The sequence below is a fragment of the Pocillopora verrucosa genome, chromosome 6, assembly GCF_036669915.1.
Source record: "Pocillopora verrucosa isolate sample1 chromosome 6, ASM3666991v2, whole genome shotgun sequence".
In the NCBI taxonomy this organism is placed as follows: Eukaryota; Metazoa; Cnidaria; class Anthozoa; order Scleractinia; family Pocilloporidae; genus Pocillopora; species Pocillopora verrucosa.
Genome location: NC_089317.1, coordinates 25,516,600 through 25,531,692, shown reverse-complemented (window position 1 = coordinate 25,531,692; position 15,093 = coordinate 25,516,600). Strand labels below are relative to the sequence as shown.

General features: G+C 37.3%; 3 protein-coding genes across 3 annotated transcripts; 2 read left to right on the top strand and 1 right to left on the bottom strand.

Moving 5' to 3' along the window:
* Window positions 1-1,230: 1,230 nt before the first annotated feature.
* Window positions 1,231-2,295, bottom strand: LOC131786863 (uncharacterized). Its single transcript, XM_059104264.2, has 3 exons — window positions 2,159-2,295; window positions 1,975-2,049; window positions 1,231-1,491 (listed from the first exon to the last, which is right to left on the bottom strand). The coding sequence occupies exons 1-3, from the start codon at window positions 2,250-2,252 to the stop codon at window positions 1,391-1,393; spliced, it is 270 nt and encodes an 89-aa protein (XP_058960247.1). The 5' UTR covers window positions 2,253-2,295; the 3' UTR covers window positions 1,231-1,390.
* Window positions 2,296-2,330: 35 nt separating this feature from the next.
* Window positions 2,331-5,192, top strand: LOC131785947 (uncharacterized). The gene is made up of 2 exons (XM_059103256.2): window positions 2,331-3,021; window positions 3,667-5,192. The coding sequence occupies exons 1-2, from the start codon at window positions 2,490-2,492 to the stop codon at window positions 4,434-4,436; spliced, it is 1,302 nt and encodes a 433-aa protein (XP_058959239.1). The 5' UTR covers window positions 2,331-2,489; the 3' UTR covers window positions 4,437-5,192.
* Window positions 5,193-6,102: 910 nt separating this feature from the next.
* LOC131788096 (uncharacterized) lies at window positions 6,103-14,974 on the top strand. Its single transcript, XM_059105197.2, has 10 exons — window positions 6,103-6,725; window positions 7,655-7,790; window positions 8,767-8,878; window positions 9,161-9,280; window positions 9,683-9,739; window positions 9,986-10,075; window positions 10,155-10,232; window positions 10,663-10,837; window positions 11,392-13,331; window positions 13,893-14,974. The coding sequence occupies exons 1-10, from the start codon at window positions 6,341-6,343 to the stop codon at window positions 14,064-14,066; spliced, it is 3,267 nt and encodes a 1,088-aa protein (XP_058961180.2). The 5' UTR covers window positions 6,103-6,340; the 3' UTR covers window positions 14,067-14,974.
* The last annotated feature ends 119 nt before the right edge of the window (window positions 14,975-15,093 follow it).

Here is a 15,093-nt window from a genome sequence, read left to right as displayed (position 1 = left end):
GTTATAGGAGCTTAAGATGGGTAAAACTCATTTGGTGTAAATATGTGAATAGAATCTAAAGGAAACTTTATTTTTAAGATTATTTTCTAGAAATTACATTGCGTAGCTGTGTAAAAATGAACTAATTAAATCAACAATCATCATAGAATCAATATTTATAAGCTTTGTTTGTTGTAACTTAATAATTCTTCAGTTTATTTATTGCATTAATTTAATGAACTTTAATGAGTAAAACTTCATTAAATGCATTGCAGTGCAAGTCATGATCACTGGTTACTTCATCTTTCTTCACAATTATCATTGAAACGAATTAATTTATGAAATAAGCTTAATTAAATCAAGGATATTTCAGTTGTCTTTTCAGGTTTTGTTCTTTCCCTTTCTTTTTTATTTATCAGACTGATAAGTAATAACTATGCACATTTTGACTTTTGAAAATTGGATCAAAACTAACTTAACATGATAGGCCTATGAGAAAAGTGGAAGAATATAATACAGCTGCAACAAGAAGCTTCCACACATATTAATTTTTTTTTATCCTTTTACATGTTTGATGATAAAAGAATGATCCAAAAAATTGGTGTTTCCTTTTCTAGCTACCATAGACTTGTCTGACCAAAAGCTATCATTTTCAAAAGTTTCCAAATATTTATGATTTTCGAAAGCCCAAAAAACAGAAACAAATGTAACAATAAATAAATTCAAAATGAAACATGAAAGCCAGCCTTGATTTTAACCCTTTTGACCCTGGGAGTGATCAGAATGTTATTTCTCCTTAGAGTAATACTGCTGAATAATTTGCTAAGATCATGAGAATAAAGGAAATGATCACCAACTTAAAAAGCTTTGGTTGTCAAGCAAATTCTTCTTGTTAGTACAAATGAGAATGTACAGAATATGGATGGTGGTTTTAGGGCCTTAACCCTTTCACTCCCAAGATCTCATCAGTAATTCTCCTTACTGTCTGCCATACAGTTCTCATGATGTTTGTTTGGAGAATTTATCAACTTATCCCCTAATTTATATTTTTCTTTATTCTCATCACTTCTCTGCTTGATATTGTATTGATATTGTAAGGAGAAATTCTGCCTTGGTCACTCATGAGAGTTAAAGGGTTCAGTGTCTCACTCATTCACCCATCTCAAACTCATTGCACTGAACATATATTTATAAATTCTCTCTCAGGTTCAGTCATGGTGGAAATAACTGAAGCAACACAACATCATCATATCAGTGCAAAGGAGACTGTCTCTTGTTTGGCCAACATTGCCGTACCCTGCCCCACATTGTCTTGTGAATGACCTCTGACTTAAAATGTCTATCAATCATCAATGCCTTAGACCCATTCTGGAGACCTTGTTACAGCTAATTGTGCAATGCAAAAAACAACTCAAAATCCAATAATCTGATCAATGGGTTTGTACATCCATTCATCTTGACCAATCTGAGTCAGTTCCTGTCTCAACTTAGTAAGAGTCTGTTCATGGATCTCTGAAATGAAATGAAAAAATTGTAAAAATGGGTCTTAAATCTGTATGAGGTTGGGTGAAAATGCAAGATTCTGATCCCTTCTTGAAGTACACACTCACAAGAAAAATTAGTTGCTCATGATTGGCAATTATAGAGCAAGCTGAGAACAAAGTGTAACCAATCACCATTTACACGTTATCCCTGTCGAATATGTATTGGGTACAGTGTACTAATTGTTCACTATGGTTGGAGGTTGTGTGGGGAGGGGTGGTGCATTATGCTCAACGAGTAGGTCACAATTAGCGGCATTACCTAAAAGTGAGAGGTACATGCATCACAATTATGAAAAAACAGCTCGGCATCACTCATCAAAAGCCAATTAGAAATATCTTGACCTATTAAACATGTAATTCTCTCTACCTGGTCGATTGATTGACTGATTTTGATTCATGCTCTATAATGAACAATTCTGAGAGATGAAATTATTGAGGATTTCCAGACTACCTTTTCTAAGACCTTGAAGGTTAGAGTCCACTTCAATATCTACTTGAATTCTGTTTAGTAAGGCCTCCAACGCTTCTGTAAATTGTGGCAAAGTATTATAATCAGAGATTAGAGTTGGGCAAAAATTTTGAAACGAGAAAATGCGGAGAATTTAAACTTGCACTGAGAGGAAACATCTCTTCACCTGGTGCCTTACTATTGTCATCTTGATTTGGGGTCCGAAATAAAGCCCTCCTTGTATCTTTTAACTGACCACGGCTAGTTTCTACACCCGCCATTAGTGAGTTTGAAGTAGTTTGAATAACAAAGCTCTCTGAGCATGTGTACTTCGATTAGCCGCTGTACTTTTGGTTCAAGTAATGGCCTAGTACATCTAAAAAAAGCGCCCACTTCGAATCGGAAATTATTCCAATTTGGAGTGATTTAGAGTTAAAATGAGAATTTTGGCAGTGAGATGTACATGATCCTAATAACAGATGCTGTTCTTAATTTGATTTCACAAATTTCGTTCAGTCATGGGGTCTGTCACACAGTTTGCGTTTGGCGCGGCGGTCGGTGTTGCTCTTTTTATGGGAGCGAACACAGCTAGACGGTTCTTTTTCCTTCCAAGAACCACAAACCAGACAGAAAGGAGAAATTCAGCCGACGATCCTTTGCCAAGATCTTTGGAACACATGCATTCGATACAAAGTGCAGTGACCCCGGTGCGTAATTTATCTGATACTTCTGAGGCGGAAGGAAATGCTGTCATTGACGATCCAGAAATAAAACTAGAAGGACAACATCTATTGAACCTTTTGTTCAACATTGCGGAAGATCAGGCCAGAAGAGAAGGGTACATTCACCGTGGAATTACCTGTAACTCTTGCCAAGCAAGTCCGATTTGTGGAATACGATATAAATGTTCTAGCTGTGTTGATTATGATGTATGTGAGCGTTGTGAAGCGAGAGATGATCATAACAAAACTCATCTGTTTCTAAAGATCAGAATTCCAATGCCTCCTCTCACAAATCCTAGAGCACCCTGCATTAAACCTCTCTACCCAGGTAAGAATAAAGAAAATAACTATCCTTTATATCGATGATTTGTTGAATGTTCTTGGAAAATTTTTTTAAATATGAAAAAAAATTTTTCTTTTATTTGTTGATAACGTATCCAAGGAACAGTTTGAGCTTTAGTTACATTTTTTTCTGTCAATGATCTTTCGAAATCTCCAGCCACGAGGACTGCTAATGCTCTACTTAAAATCCCATTGGCCTGCAAATTAACAGCAATGTGCCTTAAATTGAGTAACACAAATAACTCAGGAATTATTTCTAAGTGTGTTTTCACTAGGGTCAAAGTAGTTACGTATAGTGAATGACATATTTTTAATAAATTTGATTGTGCAATTACCTGTAACTTCGTGATAACGATATTCTTCAAGTAACTTAAAAGTGTATAAGGAAAAACTGATGATGGCTTGAGTCATGCAGATCTGTCTATAAAAAGTTTCTTTGTGCCTAAAAATTTATTTTGATTAAATTGTGCTATTGTATTTTTTTATATTTTTCATCTGCAAGAGATTTGTTGTAGACCTGTTTTTAAACCAAATGGGGGCAGCTAGTGAAAAGAAATAATATGTAGGTCACAGACAGAAAATATTTCCTGAACTACAAATATTCTGAAATTAATGTTGTTTTGCTTTTCAGGTATCAAGGATCATCCCTGTGACTTGTCTTGGGATGACATTCAAAGTCTCCGTGAGCAAACTTACTTTGATCAATCAGAGATAGAAGCACTTGTTGAACAGTTCAAAACTCTGGCCACTAAGAAAGAGGGAATTACTCGTGAGGTGTTTGACAAATGTTTAGGACCCTTGGGACAACACAAGAATCTTGTCATGGATCAGATGTTTAAATTTTATGATCAAAATGATGATGGTATCATTGACATTGATGAGTTTGTCATTGGTTTGTCCATTCTTGTGAAAGGAAGTGAGAAAGAGAAGATTTCTTATGCTTTTGCAGGCTGTGACATTGAAAAGAAAGAGTACATTTCTAAAGAGAACCTTAGAAACATGTTCAAAGCATACTTTGAAATAAGCCTTGAACTTGTTCGTGATGTTGTGAGATCATGTGAAGAAGAAATGATGGCATCTTTTGATGACTCAGGTGACAAGCCAGTATCTGCAATATTTAATGCTCCTATTCCTAGTGATGCAGGGCCATCCACAGCAAATGGTAAACCAGTGATGTTAATGAACAACCCAGGAAGTAGCACGAGTGCAAAAGGAGTAGATGGCAGGTCACCAATAATGGAGGCTATGTCACAAGATGCCATAGATGAAATGGTGAACAATGTGTTCCATTGTGCAGATAAAGACAAAGATGGCAAGATTTCTTTTGAAGAATTTGAAGCATGGGCAACATATGATAATACAATCCTTGCATGGTTTGAGGCCCTTGGTACAATTTTTTAGCTCTCAAACTACAGTTGTCATCTGTTTTATTTTAATTTTGTTAAAAGTGTCTGTTCTTCTGAGTTCATTTATTTATTAAAATTTCATTTATATATTAAAATTATAGACAGTGTTACAGTCTATTTGTTTTTGTGATCTTGTTCCACTTAGTTGACCCAAATTTAGAGTTTAGGTCAAGTGTTATGAACATTTTTTGGGTGAAATCCAACAATAAAAAAGTTTTGAAAAAAATAAAAAACTATAGTTTGCTCTTCACCTCAACAGTCATGTAACATTTTATTGTTTTACTGTCAGTGGACATGATGTTTTTGGCTTGAATCATCAGAAAGTGGACTATTGTAGCTAAAACATGTCTTCAGAGGTTTTTTAGCCTTTGTTAGAGCCAGCTAATGTACATTATATTGACTAGTTTGTGTTTGTTTTCATTTGGAGTGTATTTAGTTGATTGTGAAATTGATAATACTTTTGTTTGAAAAGAGCAAAATATTTTTTTTTAGTGTGTTTATGCTCAAAGATGATTTTTAAGGCTTTCTTTTTTACTCTAATAGCATTAAAATTATTCATTATGTGAAAGGAAAGTTTTGAAAAAGTATTGCCGTAGCACGTGAGTAGGCCTTCACTATTAGTGTTAGGGAATGAGTGTTATTCCTCTGCCTGCAGACAGATGAAGTTTGGTTACAGATTAAACTTTCTAAAATATGAAAACACTCAGTGGGCTGAAACCAAAAAATGGATTACTTGGTGCTTGGTTGTCAAATAAAGAAAAATGTTATTTCTCTTGTGAGATGGAGAAAAACACGAGTGCCCCCTCTCCCCAAGAAATATAATGTCAGATCTTTGGATTTTCACTTTTCAGCATTATCACGGAGTCACGGGGAAATAAATGGTAAGTAAAGCCATCATCAATGTAATGAGAAAGGTCATTTTTTCTTGTTATGATATGAACTGATATGTCACATGAAACCCCATTGCCCACTCTTTCCCAGGGAAACAAAAATGTGTTCTCGTAAGTGGAAGGTATCCTCCTATGTCGTTGTCCTTCGGGGTGTTACGCAACGCACACCCTACTGCGTGACATCTCTAAAAACCGCTATGAAGGAGTAAAGTTTGCCGTTCGTGGAAAAAAATTCAAGACGTAAAGATTTCCTTTAGTCCAGTTATTTCAAAATTTAACGAATAGGACTGTGATGTGTGTTAGGGAACCTGAAAGAAAGTTAATTTGGCTCACAGATGAATGCCTGTTTTTGGTTTGAGAATTAAACCTTTGGGTGGAACAGAGCAAGTCTTGAATCAATTATTTAATACAAAGTCATTTCCTTAAATGGTAACAAAGAGGTAAGTATCAAACTTATTTCTTTGCTTTCCATGGAAAAAAAAGAGGAAGAAAAACTGCTATCGTGTTTTATTTTTTCAGTTTTAATCTGGCACCTCTATGACAGTGTGGATCTGCCGTGGTGTCAAGAGAGGTGTTGGAAATATTTGTTAAAGACAAAACCCAAAATGCTTGAGCAGATGTGTGTTTTGCTAAGGTTATTTGTATTGTGATTACAAACACAGCTTATCTAAAGAATGTTGGAAATTTGTGTTGATTGATGTTGATATTCTTAATCGTCTTTTACAGGGTCCATTATAGCTGAGTGATGAGAAACTGAAATAAGATCTTACTAAGTCTATTATGTTCCGCCCGACTAAATTGGCACTGTTATTGTCCTGTTCAGTGTTACAGCACAATGCTATCATATCATACTTTCTGTTTCCAAAGAAAGGCTATCGATTTGCCGTCTGAAGAAACAGGCATTATATGTCTTTCACTACAGGAATGAATGATTATCATCATGTTTCATGCAGAACCATTTCAAAGTAGTTCGTCTCTCATTCGGCGTGATCGATTGATCTAAGGGATCATGGTTTATGCACGATTTCAGCATGTTGATCTGCCATTTAGTGATCAGGGAAGGTGGTCAGAGCTGAAAAATCTCTATGCGAAGCTACAGGGAGTGAAGGATACAGAAGATCTTGTTGAAGTTCTACAAAGGATTTTTGAAGTTTCTGGTAATGACATCAAACAACTCCGAGTTCCTAACGATCGGTCAGGCGCGAAAGAAACTTCCGATTCCTTGAAGCTAAGCTGGCATTTTCAAGGGCTACTGCTGTTTTTTGATAAGATTGCAACAGAACAAGAAAGTGCAACATTTTTCGAGACAATTCTTCCATTCATCGTGAGTTTAGCATCAAGCATCGAAGAGTTTGCTCCCAGTGAAGGCATTCTCCTGTGTTCACAACAGCGAGGTGAGTATTAGTGTTGTTTATAATTACCGATATTGGGTACAGCCATTGATAGTTTAACAATTTTATTTTTAAGCGATTTAGCTCGACAAATGATGCGCAATCATCAGCAGAGCTGTGAAGGGCAATCTTCATTTGAAACATGTTTCAAAATGAGCTTGATCTCACGAGAGCGCCTCTATTATTGTTGCGGTGGACAATAATTTGTCGAGTGCGCCCCGCTGTTGTTGTTGAAAACCGTTAACAAATTCTCACGACAATTCAAAAGTTCTTCTAATCTCTTTTGTTACTGTAAAAGTCCTTCAGAATCTCTAACAGGCTTAATCGTTAAGGACATCTTTTCTTATTAGAACTTATTTACGCAAAAGTTTAAAATAATTTCCGAAAACTTGTTCGAAAAGTAGAATTTGTAATAGTTTCCTGTGAAGATCACGGAATGATGAGGCTTTACAGCAATCGTGCGGTAATGAGTGTCCTTAGCGCAGTTATGCAAACGTGACGTATTGATTGCTAACTTCAAATGCAGTGAGACATCTTTGCCGTCAGATCTTTTTGTCAATAACACTTTGGCATCTGTTCCCTTTGATGTTTGGTATTTTGCATTGTATTGAACAAGATATAACTCGTTCGATTAAGACTATCTTTAAGTTATTGACCCCGATCCGTAAAAGCACGATTAATTTAACATCGTAATAGTAATAGACAAAATGTGTTGATTATCACTTCTCGATAGTTTGCAGAGATGACGGACGGATGGACATCAGTATCATGTTGTTGCCTTTTTTTTTCTTTTCGCAAACGTCTTTTTTTCTTTAGATACATAGTTTCCAACCATCAAGCTATGCTTTTCATCTAGATCTCCCATTTTTTCTCCCTTTCAAAATAAAAAAACTCAGGTTTTTTCAACATGTAAAATCATAATTATGTTGCAGAGTCTGGCATTGTCCTTGACAGAAGATTCATTGCTTGCCTTCTGGCCTCGGCATTTCTCTGCGCATTTCCCCCACCAGCAGATGACATCCAAGTTAGATCCATTAACTTTGTTCATTTGTTTACATGTTTTCACAGGTAGGTTTTTTTTAAACGTGGAGGGTTTCTAAGTAACGCAACTTGAAGTTACATACAATCACTGTTACAAATGTGTGTTAGTGCCAATTCCCTCTCTCTCTCTTTGCAATAACCTCCAGTGCAGGTGTCTTATGAGGGTGAATTAATGTTAAATATCTTCACTCCTTGCCCCTACCCCTCTCCTTATTTTTGACCATCAACTGCCCCCTGGTACAAATTTCTTTCTCTTTCCAGTCTTCCTCTGTCATTAAAATAAAAGATAGCAGCCATAATTTTCTAAGAAAATACTGAGCACTCACTTGCCAGAATTACACCTGCTCTGCAGGCTATCTTTGTAGAGGTAGAGTTTCTTTAAGAGGTGATGGCTGCAGCTGAGTGCCTGTGTGAAGTGTCTATGTTATCCCTCCTTAATTTTTTTCCTCTTTTATAATTAAGGGTTATGTGGTTAAAATTTACCAAAGTAGAATACATTACCACCAAAGCTAATCCCATTTTTTGTAACCAGCAGTGACTGGGACTTTTACCACACCACCTAGACAGCTTGTTTGTCCACCATAATTAATCCTTCAGAAATTAATTGCATTTCTCTGAAAGTTAATTAGTACCTTCAGTCCCAGACACATTTATTTGGAAATTTACCCTCCTTCCTCCACCCCTTGCCTCTCAAAACATGGTCTGCAAGATGCCATGGACACACTGGAAGTTAACATAATTGGAAAGAGGGAGAAAGGACTTCATAATTTGCTCTTGGGTAGAGTGAGACTCTATTACAATATAAACCTTGTACAAGAACCCAACACAGTGACCTAGCTACAGCTTGGACCTCTTGACTCAGAGTCTAGTATGTTTACCTTAAAGTCACTGAATCTTCCCACCTGTCATGAATATACAACATGAATATCTAAACATGATTTTTCAACAGGTGATGATGTATATTCCAGTTCTCTACCTAATTTTGCCATTTTTTTTTCTAAAGAGAGGATATCCAAGATGCTCAGGCAGCAAAGCTCCGATGTCTAATTCACTATTTTGAAAGACTTAGCAGTGTCTGGCCAGATGTTACAGGAAGAGTTTTCTACAGCAGACAGGTGACTTTGAAATAATGAATTAATCAAAGAAATTTTGAGCTTACAAAAGATTCAATGATAGGAAAGTGTTACATAGTGGAACTTCTGTCAGACTTTTAGAAAGTATATTTGGATGTCATCAACTGTATCAAGGTTCCCTCAGCAGTCCATTTGATTATTCTGATATATTTATTATCCAAAGTGTGTGGAAATTTAATTAAAATTAAAAAATCCAACAATTCAAGACTTCCTTATTTTAAAGTGACTTGCTTCTTTAGGGTGTTTGTTCATTTGATTTACCAGGTTATACCAAGTAACTCTCTTCCTTCACTTGATGACTGGATGTCATGTGACCTTCCTCTGTGTCCAGTTATTGTTGATAACAAGACATCAATAGAAAATTCTGGAGAACATATGCTCCAGGTTTGTTTTGAAATCTGAAACTGTTGTGTGCCCACCTTGACAATGGTTCTGATGCTCTGTTGAGTTTAGTTGGCCTTTTTCTTCCCTGAGGAATGCAGGCTTCTTTTCCAAACACAAGTTGGTTATCAACCCTATTTCTTAGCCAGTTTAACAGAAACAGCAACTTACATTCACTTGGAGAATTGAAATCCTTCAATAAAATTTGAAACTTGCTAGTCCTTCTTTAGCAGAGTAGAGTTGGTAGTTGATTAATGCAAAATTTATGATCATTTATGACTTTGAGAAAGCCTGTGACCTCTCCAAATTAACTAGTGCTCATATATAAAGGAAACAGAATAAAATTAGTTTTAGTTAGGACTTAAAGACCAATGAAAGTATCATCTGATTTATAAAATATTTCAGGTAGACTTTGCAAACCGTTTCATTGGAGGAGGTGTTTTGGGTGCAGGTCATGTCCAGGTATTACCCTTTATTTAAATTTTAAATCAAGTCAGTAGTCATGTACTCATCAAATGTGTTTTGTTACAAATTGAATAAGTTGTGGAAATAGACTGTGGTATTTGGGAAGGGTAATGTACTTGAAATACAAAAAAATATCAGTAAAAAGGAGGGTAAATATCTTTCCCCAAATAGTACAGTTTCTTAAGGATAGTTTCCCTACTTTAAAAGGTATTGATTTATAAGAAAGTTTCTTTTCTTTTCCAGGAGGAGATCAGGTTTTGCATCAACCCTGAATTACTGGTGGCTTTGATGACTATGGAGGCCATGCAGGATAATGAAGGAATTGTGATCAGGGTCAGTTTAAAATCAATTTATTCACAACCATAGTAAGAGTGTGTGCGTTAATTCGTCTCTGCGTATGGATTTGTTCCAGGGAGCTGAAAGATTTTCTTCCTATTCGGGATACGGAAGAACCTTTAACTTCACTGGCGACTTTAAGGACGATTCAGAGGTAAATTTTCAGTCTTATTTTTGGCAAATATCATTTGCTAAGCGAACGATTGGGTAGAATAAAGACCATTTACTGAGAACTGTGAATACTGGCTCTTTGCCGCAATTATAACGGTGAACTAGATTTGCTTGAACGCTTGTCTTTGAGTTAAAAAAGAGCATTTTGATAGATTATGATCAGAAAAAATGGAATGCATAAACAGCGTTTGACTTTCTTGAATTATTCCGGGGAGTTAACAGAGACCAAGGCATTTTACCGTAAGAGAAATCTGTAACTTTACAAAACTACCCACTGTCGAGGATTTGAAAACTTGTCTGTACTTAAGTTAGAACCTTGAAATGATTTGAATATCAAAAATGTTCTTGGCAATAATATTCCGGAAATCAGTGGGTTTATTTTACTCTGAAAGAAGTGCCATTTTCTGTTAAAGCGCGATAAAGACGGTGATTTTCAGACCACAGTGGTAGCAATTGACGCAAAACGGTTCAAGGATATGCCAAGAGAGACTCAGTTTGAAGAATCTGCGTTGATAAGAGAACTAAACAAGGCTTTGGTAGGATTTTACAACCCTGAAGTCGGTACCCAGATCCTCCGCACTCAATCAGGTTGGTATCTCTGTGCACGTTCTCCCGTTGTTCATTTCTACTTTCATTTTCACTTAGGGAGCTTGAGGATCGACTCAATTTAATCTTAACTTAATATAATCAAATCAGCCAATCAGAACGAAGGAAAATGCATGGAAGACCCACGTTACCAAGTACTGATTGGTTTCAGTTTTGCATCCAGTTGGTTGAAAAGAGCGAAACGAGCAACGGTATTAAGGGTTCTGGGTATCATTCTCTGGGCTATTTTTGCCGAAGTCGAAGTAAATGTGCACAATATTTGTACATGTTCCCGACACTCGGCATTCGTAGCAGCTCGCAGCGTTCCTTGTGTGACAAGAATTTCCTCCTCATGAAGCCTGCTGTAGAAGTTTTAAGCGCTGCTCAAATTACAATTCTTTCATGACATTCATCCTCATTCGTCGCGATGTTCACCAAGGAAACGAATTCAAGCGACTACCCTTCTATTTACATAATTCCCCTTCTTTGTTCCTCGCTGTTTGTCCCGCGCCTCTTTTGCCAAACCTAGATAAAATTCTGTTTCCCTTTCTTTTTAGATGAAGAAAGTGATGCGTCTTTAGCTGAAAGCGAAGATTTTGTTTTATCGGAAGAGCTCGTGGTTTCTTTGGAAGATCTCGCGGCATCATCGGAGGAAACTGAAACTCTTAAAAAAAATCCCTCTCCAGAAGACGTCAAAGTTATGGAAATTCAGGAGTTTAGCTCTAACTTCGTCAATGTAGCGCTATCACAAGCTATGAATGAAGTGAACAATGACTATTTCTTAGAAGACTTTGTTGACGGTGATATTGTGACTAATGTTATGAAAAAGTCTTTGAGCGAAGTCTTTGGAAGTACTCCCGAAAAGGTACGGAGATACTCGGAAAACCTCCTGAGCCCATCGCTGCTCCCGAAGTGCTTGTCGCTTAGCGTAAGCGGTTCAAATTCTCCAACAGTTCCCGGTACACCTCCGTCCTCTCCAGCAATGTATGATCCGAACATATCCGAACAGAAATCTTTAGAGTCTCAACTAGGATTGAACACTTCCCTCAGCTTGAATAGAAGCTCAAGTAAAGATTCATCTCTTTCTTTTTCTGTGAAAAGCTTTGCTGACTCACTCTCCAACTCTCTAATGTCATGCGTGGAGTTGACGTCAACCCTCGCAACTGCCATAGCAACCGTGGCGACTTCACCGGGACAAGTGGTATCGGATACCAAAGAAGCTTTCTGCAAAAGCCCCAAGAAAATAAGGTCCCCGGTAAAGAATGGAGATAGTATTTTGTCATTTTTGAATCAGAAAGTTACTCCATCGGAAATTTCGCCAAATAATACTTACTCTAATGGTTTTCACTTTACTGCGTTTGTAGAGGACTTATCGTCATTAGTGATATCGTCAAAGTTAGAAAGGGTTAGGGTCGCAGATGACTCGGATAGCTGCTTGATGTCTTTAAGCGCCAGACAAAACCTCATGGAGGAATTCAATCAAGTTGGGGATGAATCCAACGCGAAAGTGTGCGAGCAGTTTGCAACAAAATTATCAAGCTTAATTGTTGATATTGCCATCACTTCGTTATTTGGATCACAATTTGGAAGGAACGAACTTGAGAAAGATGCATTGGAGATTCCCACCGAGCACATTACAGATCCTGACTCTACGGATTCATCTAATGGGCAAATCGATACTGGTTCTCAGTCCTTATCGGACGCTGTGCATATCAAGGACAGTCAGAAGTTTCTTAACGTCCTTAATGGTCGCGTAGATGCTCTGTTGGCAGATACAATACACTCTGCTCTGGCTGAGGCGGTAGAATATTGTGTTGAGAAAACAGCTTGTGATTGGTTTTCTTCTCCCGTTGATGATGAACATGAACCATTGAAAGACAAAGATGGACAAGGAGAGACAGAAAATGGAACTTTTTGTGTCAGTAGATCAGATGTAAGTGATGTGAATTCGTCGGAATCTTCTGAAGAGGAGCAGAGTGACTTCCCTGAAGGAGATAAACTGACTGTAGGAAATTCCTTGAACGCTCTCGTCTCTGAAATCCCAGAGGCTGTGTATGAAATAGCCGAGAAACTTTCCCAGAATATCAGTTACGATGGAGTGGTGCAAGCATTAGCAGTGATGAAAGAAAAATCCAAGGAACTGACGACAGAAGTTCAAGTGGAAACTCCCCAGGAAGTCACAGAGCTTGAACCTGAGAAAAAGACAGAAGAATCGCTCTCCTCTTTTGACAAAGAGGGAACAGACAAGCAAACTTTGAATGGATTTGTGGAAGATTTGAGCAGTATGACGATACATGGAGCTGTTAAGATTGCAGGGGCACTTCTAGAGAAGTCCGACGGTGAACCCCGATTACGCCCCGTTGCAACCGGAAACTGGGGATGTGGGGTGTTTAAGGGGGACCCGGAACTAAAAGCTGTTATTCAGTGGGCTGCCGCGTCAGCAGCTGGGTGTCCTGTGGTAGTTTACCATACTTTCGGTGACCAGAGAATGTCACAGGTATGTTAACTTGAAATGATTTTAGTTTTTCTTTTTAATTCACTTCAGATTATAGGAAGGATTTTGTGTTCATCAGCAAGTTTTCTGCTTTACCCGTGCAACCTTTCGTCATTACAACTATGTTTTTTTCCCGAACAACCATATATTTTCCTCCGTTTTTCAGTGTCGGTGCTCGTCACATATAAATCTTGTCTTGTGTATGTTATCGGTAACTCATAGTTGCGCGCCAGGTGGTTGATCGAAAGACCTGGCGTTCGAATTCCTCTTGGAATCTCGGACTTTTGTCTCTCTTCTACGCTAGTGAAAAACTGGATGACAGATTTGATGATGTTTCTTTTTCCAACGACCGAGCCAAAAATTTAACATTTTATTTGTTCATTATTATGGTCATGTTCTCTCGGACTATTCCTGGTCGCCTCTTTCAAGTTGATTCCCGTTCTTTCCTTTTAGTTTGTAGGGAAGCTTAGTGCATGTCTGCTTTCCATGATTAATTGGTTAATGCGGTTGTCAGTTCTTTTTTATCGTTTGATACTCGTTTCTTTTTTTATTTTTCTTTCAAAGTTCCTCAAGGCACTCGTTTGTTTACATTCACGTGGCTGGAAAGTCTCTGACGTCATTCAAGGAGTGCTTCGATTCTACAAAGCTATCATGGAAGGAGGGAAGGAAACCGCTGGAAAATATTTGTCATTGCTGTCATTTCTCTGCCAAATGCGTCGACCATCTATCAAGAAATGAAAACGTAACGTTTACATCTACATAACAAAAGTGGAGGCCAGTCGGTTAACACTAGCTCTTTAAATATCTAAGTTCTCCGAACAGTTTGCGTTTCTGAGCGCGATCAAGAGAGATGGAAGTCGCCGGAAAGTTAGGATCCTTAGTTTTACGATTTAATGGAGAGGATGAAGGGATTTAGAAAATATCGCAACAAAGTAGCCTAAATTTATTATGAGATATCTTTGTATAGTAGGGTAAGATATATTCCGGATTGCGGTTTGGATCCATTAATCAGGAGTATGGAATCAGAAAATATTGCGTGCCCTTTCTCGAATAATTCTTTGATTTGGCAGTTAGCTTAAAATAATGGGGACCTGCTAATTATTGTTCTGTCCTTTGGAGACACTCATGAAAAATAATAACAGTAGGCCATCGGTTGGAAGGAACATTTATCTTTTTAGGTAATGTAATTAACCTTCTTCTGCATTTCACAGTGCAACTGCGCACGCTTCGCACGAAAAGCGTGTGAAACTACACGGTGTCCCCACTCAGCTCCTTGTTTAAAGAAAAACCTTAATGCACATAACTTTGAGGGAAAGTTACTGGGTGACCTGGGTTCAAGTCTAGGCTAGTTCATGGCCTTCGGATGGGTATAGAGCTTTTGTCATTTTCATTACGTTATGAGTTAAATTATTTGTTCTTCTTGTAATATTCAACCAGGATGTGTGTGGTTTTTTAGAGCACACGTCTTTTTCACAAGGTAGGAGTTGTACATCTAGAGTTTTAATACAGAATTATATTTTTGTTTATAATTAGTATATACAACTAAGTGAAGTTTATACATTAGAATCTTAGGGGCTTATATTATTGTTAACGTTTTTTATTTTTAAGACGTAGATAGTTTGCTGAATAAATTTCCAGTTTCATTATACAAAGACATTCTTTTTATAAATAATTGAATACAGAGATTAAACGCAATCGAAAACCAAGTATATTTACTTAAACCCTTGCTTACAATTATGATCGACGAAAGTATCTCGTTTCATTT

Excerpts from the sequence above, each read along its gene's own strand:
- LOC131786863 (XM_059104264.2), bottom strand. The coding sequence starts at position 2,252 with ATGGCGGGTGTAGAAACTAGCCGTGGTCAGTTAAAAGATACAAGGAGG. Across the intron at positions 2,050-2,158 it reads TGACAATAGTAAGGCACCAG|AAGCGTTGGAGGCCTTACTA; the intron begins GTGAAGAGATGT and ends CACAATTTACAG. Across the intron at positions 1,492-1,974 it reads CCTTCAAGGTCTTAGAAAAG|AGATCCATGAACAGACTCTT; the intron begins GTAGTCTGGAAA and ends ATTTCATTTCAG.
- LOC131785947 (XM_059103256.2), top strand. The coding sequence starts at position 2,490 with ATGGGGTCTGTCACACAGTTTGCGTTTGGCGCGGCGGTCGGTGTTGCT. Across the intron at positions 3,022-3,666 it reads CATTAAACCTCTCTACCCAG|GTATCAAGGATCATCCCTGT; the intron begins GTAAGAATAAAG and ends TTTGCTTTTCAG.
- LOC131788096 (XM_059105197.2), top strand. The coding sequence starts at position 6,341 with ATGGTTTATGCACGATTTCAGCATGTTGATCTGCCATTTAGTGATCAG. Across the intron at positions 7,791-8,766 it reads TTGTTTACATGTTTTCACAG|AGAGGATATCCAAGATGCTC; the intron begins GTAGGTTTTTTT and ends TTTTTTCTAAAG. Across the intron at positions 10,233-10,662 it reads ACTTTAAGGACGATTCAGAG|CGCGATAAAGACGGTGATTT; the intron begins GTAAATTTTCAG and ends TTTCTGTTAAAG.